Raw genomic sequence first — 16,499 nt, forward strand, 5'->3', positions numbered from 1 at the left:
AAAATTCAAGCATTAAGGATATAACAATGGAAAAATACTATACTTGTATAAATTTTAGTTAGTAGGTAAAATAGCCTAAAAAGCTCTTGTCTATATGCAGACAATAGCAAAGTGCCTATTAGAAAACAATTCCTCTATTTTATCAATATTACATATTAGTTTTATAATGATATATACCACTTTAAAACTAATCAACTTTTCTATTGCATTTGAATGAAAAACTACTATTGTTTTGTTTATAGAATTTAGGCCAAAGGCTGGGGCATATGAGGTCATCCAGCACTGAAATGGAAATTGACAGCTAAAGGTTTGCAAGGTGTAACAGGAGGAAAACCTTGCAGTTGCACTATGAATCAAGTATTAGGATAGGGTGGAAAGTAAGATGAAGAAAAAGAATATGAAAGGAGGAACAGCAAAAGGAATGAAAGGGGTTGCAGCTAGGGGCCGAAGGCACACTACAAAGAACCTTTAAGTAATGCCTACAGTGCACCACATGAGGTCCACTGACAGTACTACCCCTCTACGGGGGAAACTAATATACTGCATCACATTTCACTTTATCATTACAGTCGACCCTCGTTAATCTGGATATCGGATAAAATGGACACCGAAGAAGGTCACCCAGTTTAAAATACATAATGTTCATCCTTAATTTAATAGTTACTGCTTTTCCGCTCAATTGCGAACCATTTTCCTTCAACTACCATACTGTTTTTTAATAAAAAAACTAAAATGCTTTTAACTTGTAACTGATTTAACTTGTGCACAGCATACGAAGATAAAGGCTGAGTTGCTGAACAATACTTGTGCTTACGTGGCAAATGACATGATAGAGAGAGAGAGAGAAATTGCCAGTTCCCTCTAGGCAGCTTAATTCTATCATCATCTTTATTATTTTTTATATTTTATTATGGATATAAAGTACTCCCCAACTTTTACTCTGTATTAGGTTCCAGAAGCTGCCGCAGAAATGCAAAAATCTCCTCTAAAAATCCTCATAACTGGTTATAACTGCCATATACCCAGCTTCATGTGATCAAAATGTTCTTTCTTAGACAGAATACAGCTAAAACCTGATTAGTTGGTTAGTTGCCATGGTGATCTGTTCACCAATGATAGCCCTCTGCTTCTGTGCTATTTATAGAAAAATTTCAAAGACAAATTGTGTACAGCACTAAGTTTGAATGTTGCCATGATCGTGATTGACTGCTGATGGCAAAAATTACTCAATAATTTGCTATACGTATATAATTATTCATTCATAAAAACAAGAATTTAACAATAACTTTAACTTTAATATAATAGTAGGAAAAATTCCAGTCTGTCGTAGTGATTGGCATCACCTGCTAATCCTGTTCCCGGATCATCCTCAAATGTAAGACTGCAAACTGATGATGACTATATAGTAACAATAAAGAACAACCCTCACCAAGATCAATATTGATGACTATAAAGTAACAATAAAGAACAACCCTCGCCAAGATCAATATAAATGAAATGTATTTTACAGCCTTATTATCATTAAAATTTACAAGTCGAATTACAATTATTTTATTTTCATCTTGTATATTTTTGTTTTACAGAATGTTTTTGTAAAAAACAAAATGCGTTAGTGAACATATGGTCTTAATTGTTCCACTATTTTATTATTGATCTTAATTATCTCATATTCATTTAACAGTATATTAATACAAATAATAATAACTATAATGAATAAATAAAATTTTAAAAACCACGAAAAGAGAGAAAAATATGTTTTTGCTGCGATAGTGATGTTTATACTCCTGATCCCACAGTTTTGAAATCCGAAAAATTCCAAATCCCAAAACACATCTCGCCCAAAGGATTTCAGATAAAGGATTGTGTACCTGTAATCTAAATGTCATTATCTTACTTTTCATTGTAGAGGCAACTTCTTTTTACTTAATTATATATGCATTCACCTCTCTGCCTAGGCATCTATATATGCAGCTGAATTCTATGATTTTTATCATGTTTTATTCTTCATTTTACAACTTTTACTATGAGGTTTAATTCAAGCATTTCTACATTGGTTTATCATTCATAATCTTCATAAAAATATACAGTGCATCCTCAACTTATGGCCGGGGATCCATTCCAGTGCTGAGCCTTAACTTGAGTTTTGGCACCATAACTTGATGTTGCACCAAGTTACAGTACCATAAACACTGTTAACTTGATGGCTATTCTTACTGTTGATGCCTATTCTTGCCATTTAGTGCTGTCAATGGCGGTTACAGCGCTGAAAAAGGGCCATAAGTCAGTAGCACCGCAAGTCCAGGACGCACTGTATATACAGGTATCACCAGTTAAACGGGACCAATATCAGCTAAGGACACCACGCCACCCCCCCATTAGTATCTTAACGAAAGTTCGACGTGCTTAATAACTACTATGAGATACAAAGCAAACATTTTTGTTTATAATTATACCACAGCCTGGCTGATAAAAAAAAAATCTTTGCCAGGATCCAGACCTGTCAATTATCAGGCAAGGTTCCCCAATTATTTTGGATTGTTCAGGTGTACTACAACAATCACTTTTTTTTTTTTTTTTTTTTTTTTTTTTTTTTTTTTTTTTTTTTTTTTTTTTTTTTTTTTTTTTTTTTTTTTTTTTTGACAATAAGCATTTTCAATTTGCACAGCAATATATTTTCACCTGTAAAACCAAATTGATATAATATATTTATTTTCACATTAAGGGCTTCAAAGAAATACTTGGCCTTACTAAATACCTAGGTGAGTTAATGAACAATACAGCAATAGTAATGTGCACAACTCCAGGGTAGTAAATCACCTGATTTTTTATAATGCATACAGGATACACCACAATATTAACCTTGTCATACATGCTACATGCTTCATGACCTTGTGGTAGGGGTGTACGAATACTATCACCATTATGTCCCCTGTGTTGTGAAAGGTGACTAAAAGGATATATGCTGCCTTACATTCTTACTATTTAGTAGAATGCTAGGCCAACCTCCAGTAAATTTGGAAACTGCTGCTGTGCAGTCTTACATTTTTGTAAAAGGCTAGGCCCACTGATCAATAACTGTGGAAACTGCTGCCTTACAGGTGGACTTTTTAATCAAAACGCGAGGCCCACCACCAATAACTGTGGTTGACGACAGCAAGGGCTTGTGGTCGTAAAAACCTCTTTGCCAAAAATAAACCATACCTGATGTTGTGAGGAAGGCTCATTAAACAACTGACCCGTTAATGCAGGGATAATGGTGGGAAAGAGAAGAAGACATACTACATGCTCCCATAAAAATGCTAAATGACCAAAGCAGTTATTAAAGCAACTGTTCTTACCAAGAACTAAAAAAGAGATCAAACTTGGTCCATGTCTGCTGTATGCTTCTTTCACTTTGCTGATTGAAAGTTTGGACTTCACCCGCTGCAGTCTGCTTGGATATACAGTAGCTGGTACCAGTAAGTTTCCATTGTCCATAAGGTAGAAATATGCATATTGTGCTCCATTAATCAATCCCATGTACAAGATAAAAGCTTTCCTCTTGTTGCACATTGCATCTCTGTAAAATGAACATTAAATATTTAAATAAAAAGGAAAACTGGCAACAAAGGCAAAGAAAATTTCCCATACAAGCATCAATTAAATATAATCGTGTAAAATTTCAGTTCATGTTCCTACAAAAAAATAAATAAATAAAATAAATTGAAGCAACTTACAGAAAGCACAAATTCTTTAAGGTCATAAATGATAAAAGTATGCACAATTAATGGAAAAACATTACAGTAACTCACTTTACAAGAAATAATTCCAGTACTATTTACTTAATTTCCTACATTATGAAGCCATTGCTAACATAGTAATTGTGTTGAAACAGTTCGTGAGATTTACAATATTTCTTCAAGATGCTTTTATCCCAGACTTGCTTTACCTTGCTGAATGAAATTTGGGCATCATTTCATGGTGGTTTTACAATAGGTTATAACTTTAAAGGGTTAGTTATGTGTAATGGGCTCCCTATTTTCGGTCTGGTGTCTTTTTTACCCAGCTTCGCAAATGGTCCAGGGCCCTTACTCCTGTCTTTCTTAGTAATTTCCATTGTTTATCAATCTATTAATTCAATATTTATCAATACTCAGACTGATTACTGTACTCACTTTCCCTTCTCATAAAATGCAGAAACCAACTTGATATTTAAACCCTCTGTTGATTTCCCAGCATATGAATAATGCATTTCTCTGCTACTTCTAACTTGTCAAAAAATTTCCAAACCCACTCCATTCATAATTTTCAGAATCTTAGATTTCTTTTCAAAACTTTGGTGACTCAGTGGTCTTGTTATACATACAAATATCTTTTAATAACGAAGAAAATTAAAAAAATATTGAAGCACTTGAAATGTAACACCAATGTTACAGAATGCATGAGGTATATTAATTATAAAACTGTTAATCATACGAAGGTTCCTTATAGCATGACTGGTCCAACTGCACTGCTTGCTGCCCTTTACTTTTTACCAATTCCTTCAAGTTGCTCCTTACTTAGCTGCCTAAACTATCTTGACTAAACCTTCTCTTACCTCTAAATTTTCATTAAGGAACAAAACTTTCAGGTCCCGAAGGTCACAAGGCACCCGAGTCTATTATTAAATAAGAAAATGACAAATTTGTAACTAATTTGTATTTTTCATAACTAACAAACCTGAGGTCTTAACATTAGGATTTACTAGCGCCAAGCTGGAAACCAGTAGAATTAAAATTAAACTTGTGCGATCCAGGGACTATTGGCATCTACCTGGTCAGGGGGCATGTATTACCCAGAATGTCCTGTGACCTACCAGTTATACTTCTAACCCAGTTTAAGACTATTAGAGGGGTGGTTCGAGGTGGGCCTTTAACTGTTTAGACCTCAGGTTTGTTAGTTATGGAAAATACAAATTAGTTACAAATTTGTCATTTGTTCATATACGAAACAAACCTTCGGTCTTAACATTAGGATAGACTTACTTATTGGAGGGAGGTAAGTCGCTATAACTGACTGCGAGTTTGCCACCTAAATCCATTTCCGAATATTATGAGTATTCCAAGATAATGGACTATGAACCCTTGAACCAAAGATATAAGAGAATCTATTGGTTTCCCTCACTGGGTGCTGGTACCATTTCCATGGTTTATAAACTATGTGAAAATAGAGGCCTTCCATTCTCCTAAACCACTCTTGTCCCTTGTATCTGGGTCTACCATCACCCCTCCCTTCCTTATTACCGAGAGGGGTGTGTTGCTACTGAAAAGTATACTATACTCTAAAATAACTTTACAGTATGGCTGACCACCTCACCTGCATCTAGTCCGTTCCAGCTTATGATGGTACTCTCCTTCATACTGCCGGTAGGTAAAGGAGTAGAAAGAAAGTAGTAAAGACAGACCAGTCATCCCATTCATTCTACTTTCATACTTCATCTTAGACTACACACAAACTGACCTGCCAGGGGTACTGGATGAGCTATACCACTTGCTGGGCTGACACCACTGGACCCAAGGAAAAGGTATCCAAGGATCTATGGGCAACGTCTTTTAAATAAAATGAAGTGAAAGTGGTTTGGCGTTTCCAAACACCAACTTTCAGAATTCTCTCCACAGATATATTCTTCTTGAAATCCAAAGAAGCACTCAAGCCTCTGATGTCATGAGCCCTAGCCCTCTCCTGGCTATCTGACCCTCTGTTTTCTGTCATGTAGGCATTCCTGATCGTTTCTCTTAGCCAAAACGATATTGTATTCCTAAACACTTCCTTTTTGTTCCTTCCTGTACTTAGCAACAACCTCCAGCACCCAGGCCTGAGGTGCCTTGTCATTCTTAAGGGGGCGGGCTGGCTAATGCCCTTTTTTAAGGACAGGACTTTGATATTCAGACCACTTAATAAGGTGACTTGGGACATCTCCAAACCGCATATGATTTTCGCCTCTGACCTTCAGTTTTGTGACGCCAGGGCGATTTATCCCGAAAATAGCCATTTTTCAAATTCTATCTCCTCCCTTGATATTTAATATTAAGACCTGGGATTACTACCATATATAGACCTGATGTAGACCTCCGATCGAATGGAGAGTTTTTTTTTTCTAAAAGTCATTTTTTTTGCTAGATATGAATTTTTCAATATGGTAAAAAATAAACCTATAAATCAGGAGAAAAAAATTTAAAAAAATTTATAAAAAAAATACGAAACAAAAATTGGAAAAAAGGGCTCTATTTGATTGTTCTATAATGTCTTTCTGAGTTATATACCAAATTCCAATGTTATAGCTTTAAAAACTAAGTGAGAAGATAGAGTTTTGAAGGTCAATAAGTATAGTTTTAAGATACCGGGCGTTCAAAGTTTTCCTTCGTATTTCTATAAAGACAACTATTTATAAATAATGATTATTATGAATGTATATTTGTTTTTTGTGTATTAATAAACCAAAACTATTTTTATTTATCATATTTAATCATAAATGATGATCCCTTTGCTCATATCGCAGCCTGGGCACTGCTTGAGGCAAGATGGGGCACTCCTTCCTACGCAATTCTCTCTCTCCCCTTCACTAAAACTGCTTATTACAGCGAATTTTCTTTCTTCTGTGTGTTAGCGAGATGTTTTCCTGTATTTCCCTCTTTGGCATGATGAAATTCTTGCCCGAAACAAAGATAAACAAACGTAATTGCAAGAGAATGTCAAGAGGTGAAACTCGAAGGCGTACACTTTTTTTACAAAGACAATTTAATAATCATGATTATTATGAATTTCATATTCCATTTTGGGTATTAAAAAACCAAAACTTTGTTATTTATCATAAATGAAGATCTCTTTGCTCAAGATCGTAGCCTTAGGCACAGTGTGACGTGTGCTGTCAAGCATGACGGGGACGTTACTAAGCAACCCTCCCCTCTCTCTTCACTAACTACGCTATATTATGATATTCTGTAATAATCTTGAGCGACTTTTCTTCGTCTGTATGTTAGCGAGATGTTTCCCTTGTCTTTTCCTCATTGGCATAATGAAATTCTTGCCGAAACATACATAAACATACGTGAAAGCAGCGAATGTCAGACATGAAATGGAACGTGTAGACTACTTGACGTCTGTGATCGCACTAAACCAGGACAGGCAGGACTGGACTTGTAGCTTGAGCCTGAAGTCTCCTTCTCGACTCGGGGAATGTCTACCGATACCATTTCTCCCATTTCTTTGACATAATTATCAAAATTTACGATAATAGAAGAAATATTGCATTTTCTTGTACGGATCAATGTTTTAGGCTTATTGAGTTACGTTAACTAATTACCTGTAACTACGAAAGTAAGAGGAATTTTGAATTTTGACGAAATATTTTCGTATACGTATTCTCATTGCCATATGAAGCTCCATGAATTTTTTCATGACACTGGCATTTTTTGCCCTATACCTCCATATATAGAAGGTTCCGGCCGGTCCCATTAAGTACTCTCTCATTACTCTGACGGGACACAGAAGCATCTCATCTCTGTCATTATCTAACAAAATCTGCCAGAGAAGGTATGGAAAAGGAGTCAAATCTACCGTCCACTATTGAAGGGTTTTGAGTTTTGGCCACGAATTCTGGAACAAACTCGAACACCATTGACTTCCAACCTCTCGAGTGCTTCACGATATATGACAGGCCATGTAGTTCGCCCACCCTTTTGTTTGAGGCTAGGGCCAATAAGAAGACAGTTTTCAAGGTCAGGCTCCTATCTGTGGACTGCCATAGTGATTTGTATGGGGGGGTTTTATCAGACTACTCAGTACCATGGTCAAATCCCAATCTGGGGCTTTTAGTTCCTTTGGCGAACATGACTGCTCAAAGCTCTTCATCAACATGGCCAACTCTCATGAAGACAATATGTCCACACTTTCCATGCGTAAGACCGAGGCTAGAGTAGCCCTGTACCCCTTCACCGCAGATACAGACATATGCCTTTCTGTCCTCAGATATATCAGAAAGTCCGCTAATTGCTGAAAAGTGGTACCGAGTGGAGACAAGTACACTCTACGACACTAATCACAGTATGCTGACCATTTTCCTTGGTATAATGCTGCCGATGACTTTCTGATATTACCTGTCATCTGCGCTGCTGCTTTCTGTGAAAACCCTCTCGCTCGCAGGAGATACTTGACAGTTTCCACCCGTGAAGTGATAGGGACTTCACCGACCGGTGGTACCTCTCCACGTCCGGCTGACATAGTAGGTTGTTCCATGGGGGTAACTCTCTCGGCATGTCTATTAGGAGTTCCAAGAGGTCCGGAAACCATTCTGCCTTTGGCCATAAAGGAGCTACCAGAGTCATTCTGAGGTTCTGAGACCGCATTACCCTGTTCAGAACCTGACGGATTAGACACAATGGAGGAAATAAGTAAACGTCCAGATTGTCCCATGGGTGTTGTAGCTCATCTTCTGCTACTGCCTCTACGTCTGGGACTACCGAACAATACACTTCCAACTTTTGGTTGTACCTGGTTGCGAATAGGTCTATGATCAGCCTTTCCCACAAGATGAGCATCCTGTCCACTACCTGTTGGTACAAGGACCACTCCATACCCAGGATCTGATCCCTTTGGCTCAACTTGTTGGCCACTATGTTTCTTTTCCCTGGAATATATCTGGCTCTGATGTCTACTAGGTTCTCTACAGCCTAATGATGAAGTTGAACTGTCATCACATGTAACTGTCGAGACACTAGACCTCCTTGTTTGTTTATGTAAGTTATTACTGTGGTGTTGTCTGACATCAATACCACTGACAGTCCCTTCACCCTCTCCCTGAACTCCTGTAGTGATAGAAAACGCTGTTTTTAACTCCAGCACGTTTATGTGGAGTTCTCTGTCCTCGCCACTCCATTTCGCTGAAACCATCAGCTCCTCCATATGGGTTCCCCAACCTTCTAGTGACACATCTGAGAACAGCAAGAGATCCGGGGAGGGTTGCTGAAGGGGAACACCCACTGTCAGATTGTTGTCCTTCACCCACCACAGCAAGTCTTTCCTCACTTCTGACGACAAGGGAATCTGCTCGTACGGGTGATCTACTACTGGTGGCCAAAACTCCTTCATCCTCCATTGTAAAGATCGAAGGTGTAGCCTCCCTTGTGGTACTAATTTCTCCAAGGAAGTTAGAACTCCCAGTACTACCTGCCACTGTTTTGCTGGATGTGTTTGTTTTTCCAGAAAGGCATTCACCACTTGTTTGCATTTCTCTATTCTCTGGTCTGTTGGGAATACTTTGACTTTTATTGTGTCTATAACCATTCCCAGATACACCAGCCGCTGACTTGGATCCAATTGCGACTTCTCCTGATTTATCCCAATGCCTAAGCTGTGACAAAACTGTAGAAGTGTCGCCCTGTCCCTGAGTAATTTCTCTCTAGACTTTGCTATCACCAGCCAATCGTCTAGATATCTTATTAGCCTGACCCCCTTAGCATGCGCCCATGTCGACACGAGAGTGAACACTCATGTAAAAACTTGAGGAGACGTTGTCAATCCAAAGCACAGAACTTTGAACTCGAAAACTTTCTCTGCAAGATTGAAGCTGGAGAAAGTTTCCTTGAAGATTGATGGACTTGGGATCTGACAAAGTAATGTCGTCCATTCAAGTCAATCGTCAGCATAAAGTCTTTGATCCTGACTGCTTGTAGAACCGTCTTTGGAGTTTCCATTTTGAATCTGGTTTTTCTTATAAACAGATTCAATGTTGACAGGTCTACAGTGGACCCCCCATATTCGCGTTCTCCGGATTCGCGGACTCCACATTCGCGGATTTCTCTCGGGAACGTTTCCCTGCATTATTCGCGGAAAATTTGCGCATTCGCGGTATTTTTCTATGAGAAATATCCACAAATTTCTGTTTTTTTTTTTATTAATTTCATCATAAAATGCACTTTTTGTGATAAAAACTATTAAAAAAAACCAAGTATGAAAATTTTTAGTGTTTTTTCTTAAGTTTTAACTAACAAAATAGGCTGTTTTTAGCGTTTTTATAGGGGTTCCAAACATTCGCGGATTCTAACTATTTGCGGGGGTCTGGTACGCATCCCCGCGAATACGGGGGGACCACTGTATTACTGTCCGCCAGTCCCCGTTGGCTTTGGGTACAAGGAAAATCCTGCTGTAAAACCCCTTCGACGGAACGGATACTTGTTCCACAGCCCCTTTTTCCATCATCTTCTTCACTTCCTATTGCAGAATAAAAGCCTTTTGAGGTTCTTGAGCATAAGTGAGGTGAGGTCATGGCTGTTCCGTCAGGGGGTGGGGATACTTCGAACGGAATCAAATACCCGACCCTGAGAACATCCACCACCCACTGCTCTGCTCCCAGTTCCTGCCACACCTTCCAGTGATTTGCCAAGCAACCCCCCACTGGTGTGGCTGAGTGATGAGAGGCGCCCATCCTATCATCTTGAGCCTCTCCCTCTTCCCCTAATCCCCCTTCCTCTGTTATTTCTATTGTGAAAGGGCCGATGAGCTTATTTTTTGGGGGAAGAGGGTCTTGTTGGTCTACTAGGGATGCTATTCCTCACTGGCTTCTTTCGAGGTATTTGCTGCTGCCTTACCTCCATAGGGTTATTTTGACTGTTAGATATTTTTCTAACTGCCTGCTGTACCAATATATCGTCAGTGTCCATCCTTCTTCTATCTATAGCCTCTTCTAGTATGGCTTCTGGCAACAGCAATTGCGAATAAGATATTCCCATTCCTCATTGCTAGCAGGGAATCCAAATCAACAGAGCAGCTTAGCCTAGCCAAAGCTGCGTCTCTCCTCATTAATAGGATATTTGCCAAAACATTGGCACTCAAATTTGTCAAGTACGCACTTGCTTTGGCACCTGATTGTAGTAATCTAATGAACATTGATTCATCCACTACTTTTCTCGTCATTTCTGAGGATGCAATCTTCGCCACTGCTGTTGACCAAAGATCCAACCGAGAAGCGGTCTGAAAGACAGAAGAAGCTGTTGCGTCTAATGTAGCAGCCTCTTGGCAAGTCATCGAAGGGCATTCCATTTTTACTTGCTCTAAGGTTAATCCAGGTCTTAACCTTACCACATTTGGGTTAATTTGTCTAGATAGCAAAGGAACCGTCGATGCCGTATAATATTTCCTATGTTTCATCATCAAAGGGGTAAACTTAAAAGATCCATTTGATCTTAAGGAATTATTCTTTCCCGCAATCCGTGCGTTTACATGCTGTAAAACTGACTCTGCATGACTTGAACAAGGCAATTCATACGACACCTTGGTATCCTTTTTCAACCCAAACGCCATGTCAATCCCCAGAGGAAGCATACTGGCAGGGGTTTCCGTTCTCCCCGAAAGGTTATTGAATTGACGAATCAAATCAATCACCTCCGCAAACGAAGCTAGAAACTCTTGGTTTTCTCCTTCCTCCGGTTCTAGCGTGCTGTGCTCAGACACGGAAGATGCTATCTCATTCCTATCCCTTGACAAATGTCCGGGTGCTTTGTGGGCATCTGCCCCCACGGCCGTGGTCCCTTTGATCTCGGCTGACCACAGATGGCTCGATTCCGAAGAGTCAGCAGGAGAACGAGACCGCCTCACTTCTTCTCTGCTCGCAGATCGAGAGCAAGAATCTTGCCTATACCTTCAAGATGAAAGCTCTCTCGTAACCGAGTTCACTTCTTCTCCACGGCGATTGATATAGTCTCCAACGACCGTCGGAGAATTCGGCCTTGATCCTTCATCTAGGCGGACAACTCCTTCCACCAACGGATCAGACGAGGTTACCAACTCCCTATTCTTCGTTTTTTTAATAGGAGCCTTTTCATCTTTTCTCCGTATTTTAACTCTCTTACGCCGGAGCGGTAAATAAAAAATTGTCTCCCGTGTGCCGGAGGGGTTTCGGAGTTAGCGCGGAAGCGGAAAAAATATTTTTTTCAAAAAATCACAGCGCGCTTAGTTTTCAAGATTAAGAGTTCATTTTTGGCTCCTTTTTTTGTCATTGCCTGAAGTTTAGTATGCAACCATCAGAAATGAAAAAAATTATCATTATCATATATAAATAATGCAATATATGATAGCGCAAAAACAACGAAATTTCATATATAATTGAATTCAAATCGCGCTGTGCGCAAAACGGTTAAAGGTAACAAGTTACTTTTTTTTCGTTGTAATGTACACTAAATTGCAATCATTTTGGTATATAACACATTGTAAAACAATAAAAGCAACACAGAGAAAATATTATCACAAAATAATGCATGAATTCGTAACGCGCGGACGTAAACAAATATTTTTTTCAAAAAGTTCACCATAAATCTAAATATTGTCCTAAAGACTTCCAATTTCTTTCAAAATGAAAGAAAAAAATGATTGAATATTACTATACTGTAAGAGTATTAGCTTACAATTGCAGTTTTCGACCATATCTGACGAGTTAAAGTTGACCGAATGTTGAATTTTTTATATATATATTTTTTATATGCAATTATTGCAGAAATAAGAAAAGCTACAACTTCAAAATTTTTCGTTTTATTCTACATAAAATTGCGCACATTTTCATATATAAAACTCTATGAATGCCTAATATGAAATGGAGCAAATATTCCGAGAATGGGACGTACGTATTTCAGAGATTTGTGGCGGAGAATCCGCGCGCGGAGGGAAGGAAAGATTTTTTTTAAATTCACCATAAATCTAAATATTTTTGCTAGAGACTTCAAATTTGTTTCAAGATGAAGATAAATGACTGAATACTACTAGACTGTAGAGTTTTTAGCTTACAATTGCGTTTTTTCGACCATTTTGGTAGAGTCAAAGTGTACCGAACGTGGTTTTTTTTTCTATTTATCGTGATTTATATGCAAATATTTCAAAAATGAGAAAAGCTACAACCTTCAATTATTTTTTGTTGTGTTTCTACATGAAATTGCGCACATTTTCATATATAAAAACTTTATGTAAACGGCTAATTTAAAATGGTGCAAACATTACCACAATCGCACGTATGATTTTTTCGGAAGAGTTACCGCGCGGACGTAAAGAAAAAAATTTTTTTCATAAATTCACCATAAATCAAAATATTGTGCTAGATACTTCCAATTTGTTGCAAAATGAAGGTAAATGCTTGAATATTACTAGAATATAAGCGTTTTAGCTTACAATTGCGTTTTTCGACCATTTTCGGTAGAGTCAAAGTTGACCGAAGGTTGAAATTTTGGCAATTATCGTTATTTATATGAAAATATCTCAAAACTGATAAAAGCTACAACCATGGTTGTTTTTTAGTTGTTATTAGTGCATGAATTGCGCACATTTCCATATATAAAACTTTATATACAGCTAATTTTAAAATGGTGCAAATATTACCACAATCGCATGTATGATTTTTTTCGGAAGAGTTACCGCGCGGACGTAAGGAAAACGTTTTTCATAAATTCACCATAAATCGAAATATTGTGCTTGAGACATTCCAATTAGTTGCAAAATTAAGGTAAATGATTGAATATTACTAGAATATAAGCGTTTAGCTTACAATTGCGTTTTTTTACCATTTTGGTAAGAGTCAAAGTTGACCGAAGGTTGAAATTTTGGCAATTATCGTTATTTATATGAAAAATATCTCAAAAACTGATAAAAGCTACAATCATGAGTATTTTCAAAGTGACGAAATAATTTCAGAGATGGGTCACAGATACTTTTAGTGCGGCAAGAAAGAAATTCGCGCTTGCGTAACGATTGTAAACAAAAACAACACCTTATCCGTGAACTCCCAGCATCCCCCAAGGCGCGGATTCAAAAGTTTTAGGCTGGTAGGCCTATAAGTATTTTTCCGCGAATTTAAAAAATCTTTTGTAGTTTCGACGTAAAATACGTCCAGTCGGCACACGGGAGACAAAAAATGTTGATGTAAAATACGTCCAGTCGGCGTAAGAGGGTTAAACGGTCTTACAGGCAAAACCAGTATCTGTGCTCTATCCTTTGCTGCACTTTTCGCCCCCAACGCCGATTTCACCAACGACATTGTAGTCTCTCTTAGACTTTTTGTAGTCTCTACTGGCAACTCTGCATCGGCCGCCAGCCCAGCGACCGTCGGCTCACTCACTCGTTCGGACTCTTGTAAACGGTTTCGTCTGCTAGCTTTGAGCTTACAAACCACTGACTTCTTGCCTTTCTTGCTGACTGGGATGTGACAGTCCTGGCCCGAAGATGAAGAAGAATTCACTCTTCTCCTCTTGGCCCGAGGATCAGTCACGAAATCCCGTATCCACCAACGCTTGACTGGTACACGCCGTGACATCATCGAACTTTGCAATGACGCCGAGCTAGAGGAAGACGAAGAAGAAGAAGATGAATCATACCAAGTCAGAAAGCTTATTTGGGTCCGGAGGCAGCGAAGAAGACTGAGAAGCAGTAAGCTGTGACGTCATCACGTCCGCCATGTCGGTGTGTCACGTTGGTTGTGGTGTCACCAATCTTGTAGGGAGAGACTGCGTGGCTGCTGCTGGCATCCCTGCGTTTGCAGCAAAACTACTTCCCACATTCTGCATCGCCGTCAACATTGAAGTTGTTGGCATTGCCGCAGCATTATTTCCCACAAAGGACAATCCAGGGGGATGAGGAATATTTAGCGCTGCCAGACTCTGCTGGAATCGTGACGCCATATAATGTGACAGCAAACCTTCTAAGGTTGGTATGCCTGGTAGGCCTAGTGCCCCCCATGTACCTTCCATCCTGTTCGCATCAGGAGCCGGCACCTGGAACAAAGATGGCGATGCTCCCCCCCTCCCTGCTGGGAACAACGGAACATAAATACGTATTATGCATAAAATTACCCAAAACCCCTCCTGGAGTTTCCGATAACGAACCGCTAGGAGAAACCGAAGGGGTATGGGACAAATCAAAGGCAGGTGGCAAAACATATGGAGCAGTCTGGTCTATCGCCGATACAAAAGAAGCCGGCAACGCTTGGTCATCCAGAGATGGCGTCGACTCCTTCCTTTTGTACTGGCCTTTCTCATAAAACTTCCTCCACTGTTCCACCGACCAACCACGACAAACAGAACAAGGATTAGTAATTACATACATTTTCTCTGCACCTACTACACGTTGGATGAGGATCCGTCGACACCGAAGTTAGGAATCTTGAACACTGAAAGCCACAGATTCCAGGGCATTTCCTTTGTCATGCCTTCGAGACGGAAGAAGATCCCGACAGTGACGCGAAAAACTCCATCTCACCACTTACACACTCTTACAGCTCACATCCACACTGAGCACACTCAGAGAAAGAGAATTAATAAGAAAAATGAAAAAGAAATGGATAAAAACGGGCAAACTAAAACCGGCTTTAAACAGACAGACAGAGAACACGTCCCATCTTAAAGGCGGTAGAAAGATAACTGGTAGGTTACAGGACGCCAAGGGCATTCTGGGTAATACATGCCCTGTGACCTGGTAGATGCCAATAGTCCCTGGATCGCACAAGTTTAATTTTAATTCTACCTGTTTCCAGCTTGGCGCTAGTAAATCCTAATGTTAAGGCCGAAGGTTTGTTTCATATATGAACAACTATAAATTCATTCTCCCTCATTCGGAGCTCTAAACTAAAACATACATGTGAAACGTTTCTGAGCTGCACACACAAAATTACTTATTGATCAGCCTACAGGGTACACCCATAAATCAATTACCTAATTTGTGTGAATTCCACATCATGTTTAGTACATAGAAAATATAATTTTTTTTATTAATTCTCTAGAGATTTACCTCTATTATGATAGCTGCAATTCCTGGGTCAGGCAGGAGGACATTGTGTGAAAACTGAAAAGTTAATAGGCTTTAACCGTCTATTGACTCATCCAATTTGGATGATTCCAGTATCTGTTTACCATTCAATTTTTTCTCCATCCACATGAGTGGGGGGGTTTGGGGGGATACATAATAGAGAGGTAAGTATTTAAAAAATATATCTTATTATCAAAATTTTTAATTTTGAAATGAATCTTACCTCCCTATTATGATAGCTGATTCACACATTGAAGAAAAGGAATTGGGAGAAAGTGCGAGGACAAATACTTATGATCCACAAGGGAACAACAAAATTCCACTAGGAATAAGGTGCTTTTTACCCAATGATTAGAATCCATCTGCTGATACTGTTACCAGGAAAGAACTACAGTAGGGTCTTGGTTTATATCTGAGATCAGTTCTTATGGCAAGGATGTAACCAGACTTTGTCCGTAAATGAATTTAAGCAGACATAATGATGTGAATCAGTAAAAATATAAAAATAAATAAAAGAAAAAACAATTCCTGAACACATACATACAGTACAAGGGTACACTATCCTTATATTTACTGCACAGTACATAAAAAGAAACAAGTCCTTACTTTTACTCTTGTCGTTAGCTTGAATATTGAGCATTGCAAAGGGAGAGTGGGACAAGCTTGACTAGACTACTGGGTGGAGGAAGGTGTTGGAGATACTG

At 38.9% G+C, this 16,499-nt stretch overlaps 1 protein-coding gene across 1 annotated transcript in view; it reads right to left on the reverse strand.

The window, feature by feature from the left end:
* Positions 1 to 16,499, reverse strand: part of LOC135223745 (nucleoporin NDC1-like) — a gene marked incomplete at its 5' end in the record, with an annotated part of 92,777 nt that overhangs the window by 46,622 nt on the left and 29,656 nt on the right. The window contains 1 exon segment of the mRNA XM_064262499.1: positions 3,339 to 3,559. Within this exon segment, the coding sequence (XP_064118569.1) occupies positions 3,339 to 3,559 (221 nt within the window).

The sequence above is a fragment of the Macrobrachium nipponense genome, chromosome 10 (genome assembly GCF_015104395.2).
Source record: "Macrobrachium nipponense isolate FS-2020 chromosome 10, ASM1510439v2, whole genome shotgun sequence".
NCBI classification, from domain to species: Eukaryota; Metazoa; Arthropoda; class Malacostraca; order Decapoda; family Palaemonidae; genus Macrobrachium; species Macrobrachium nipponense.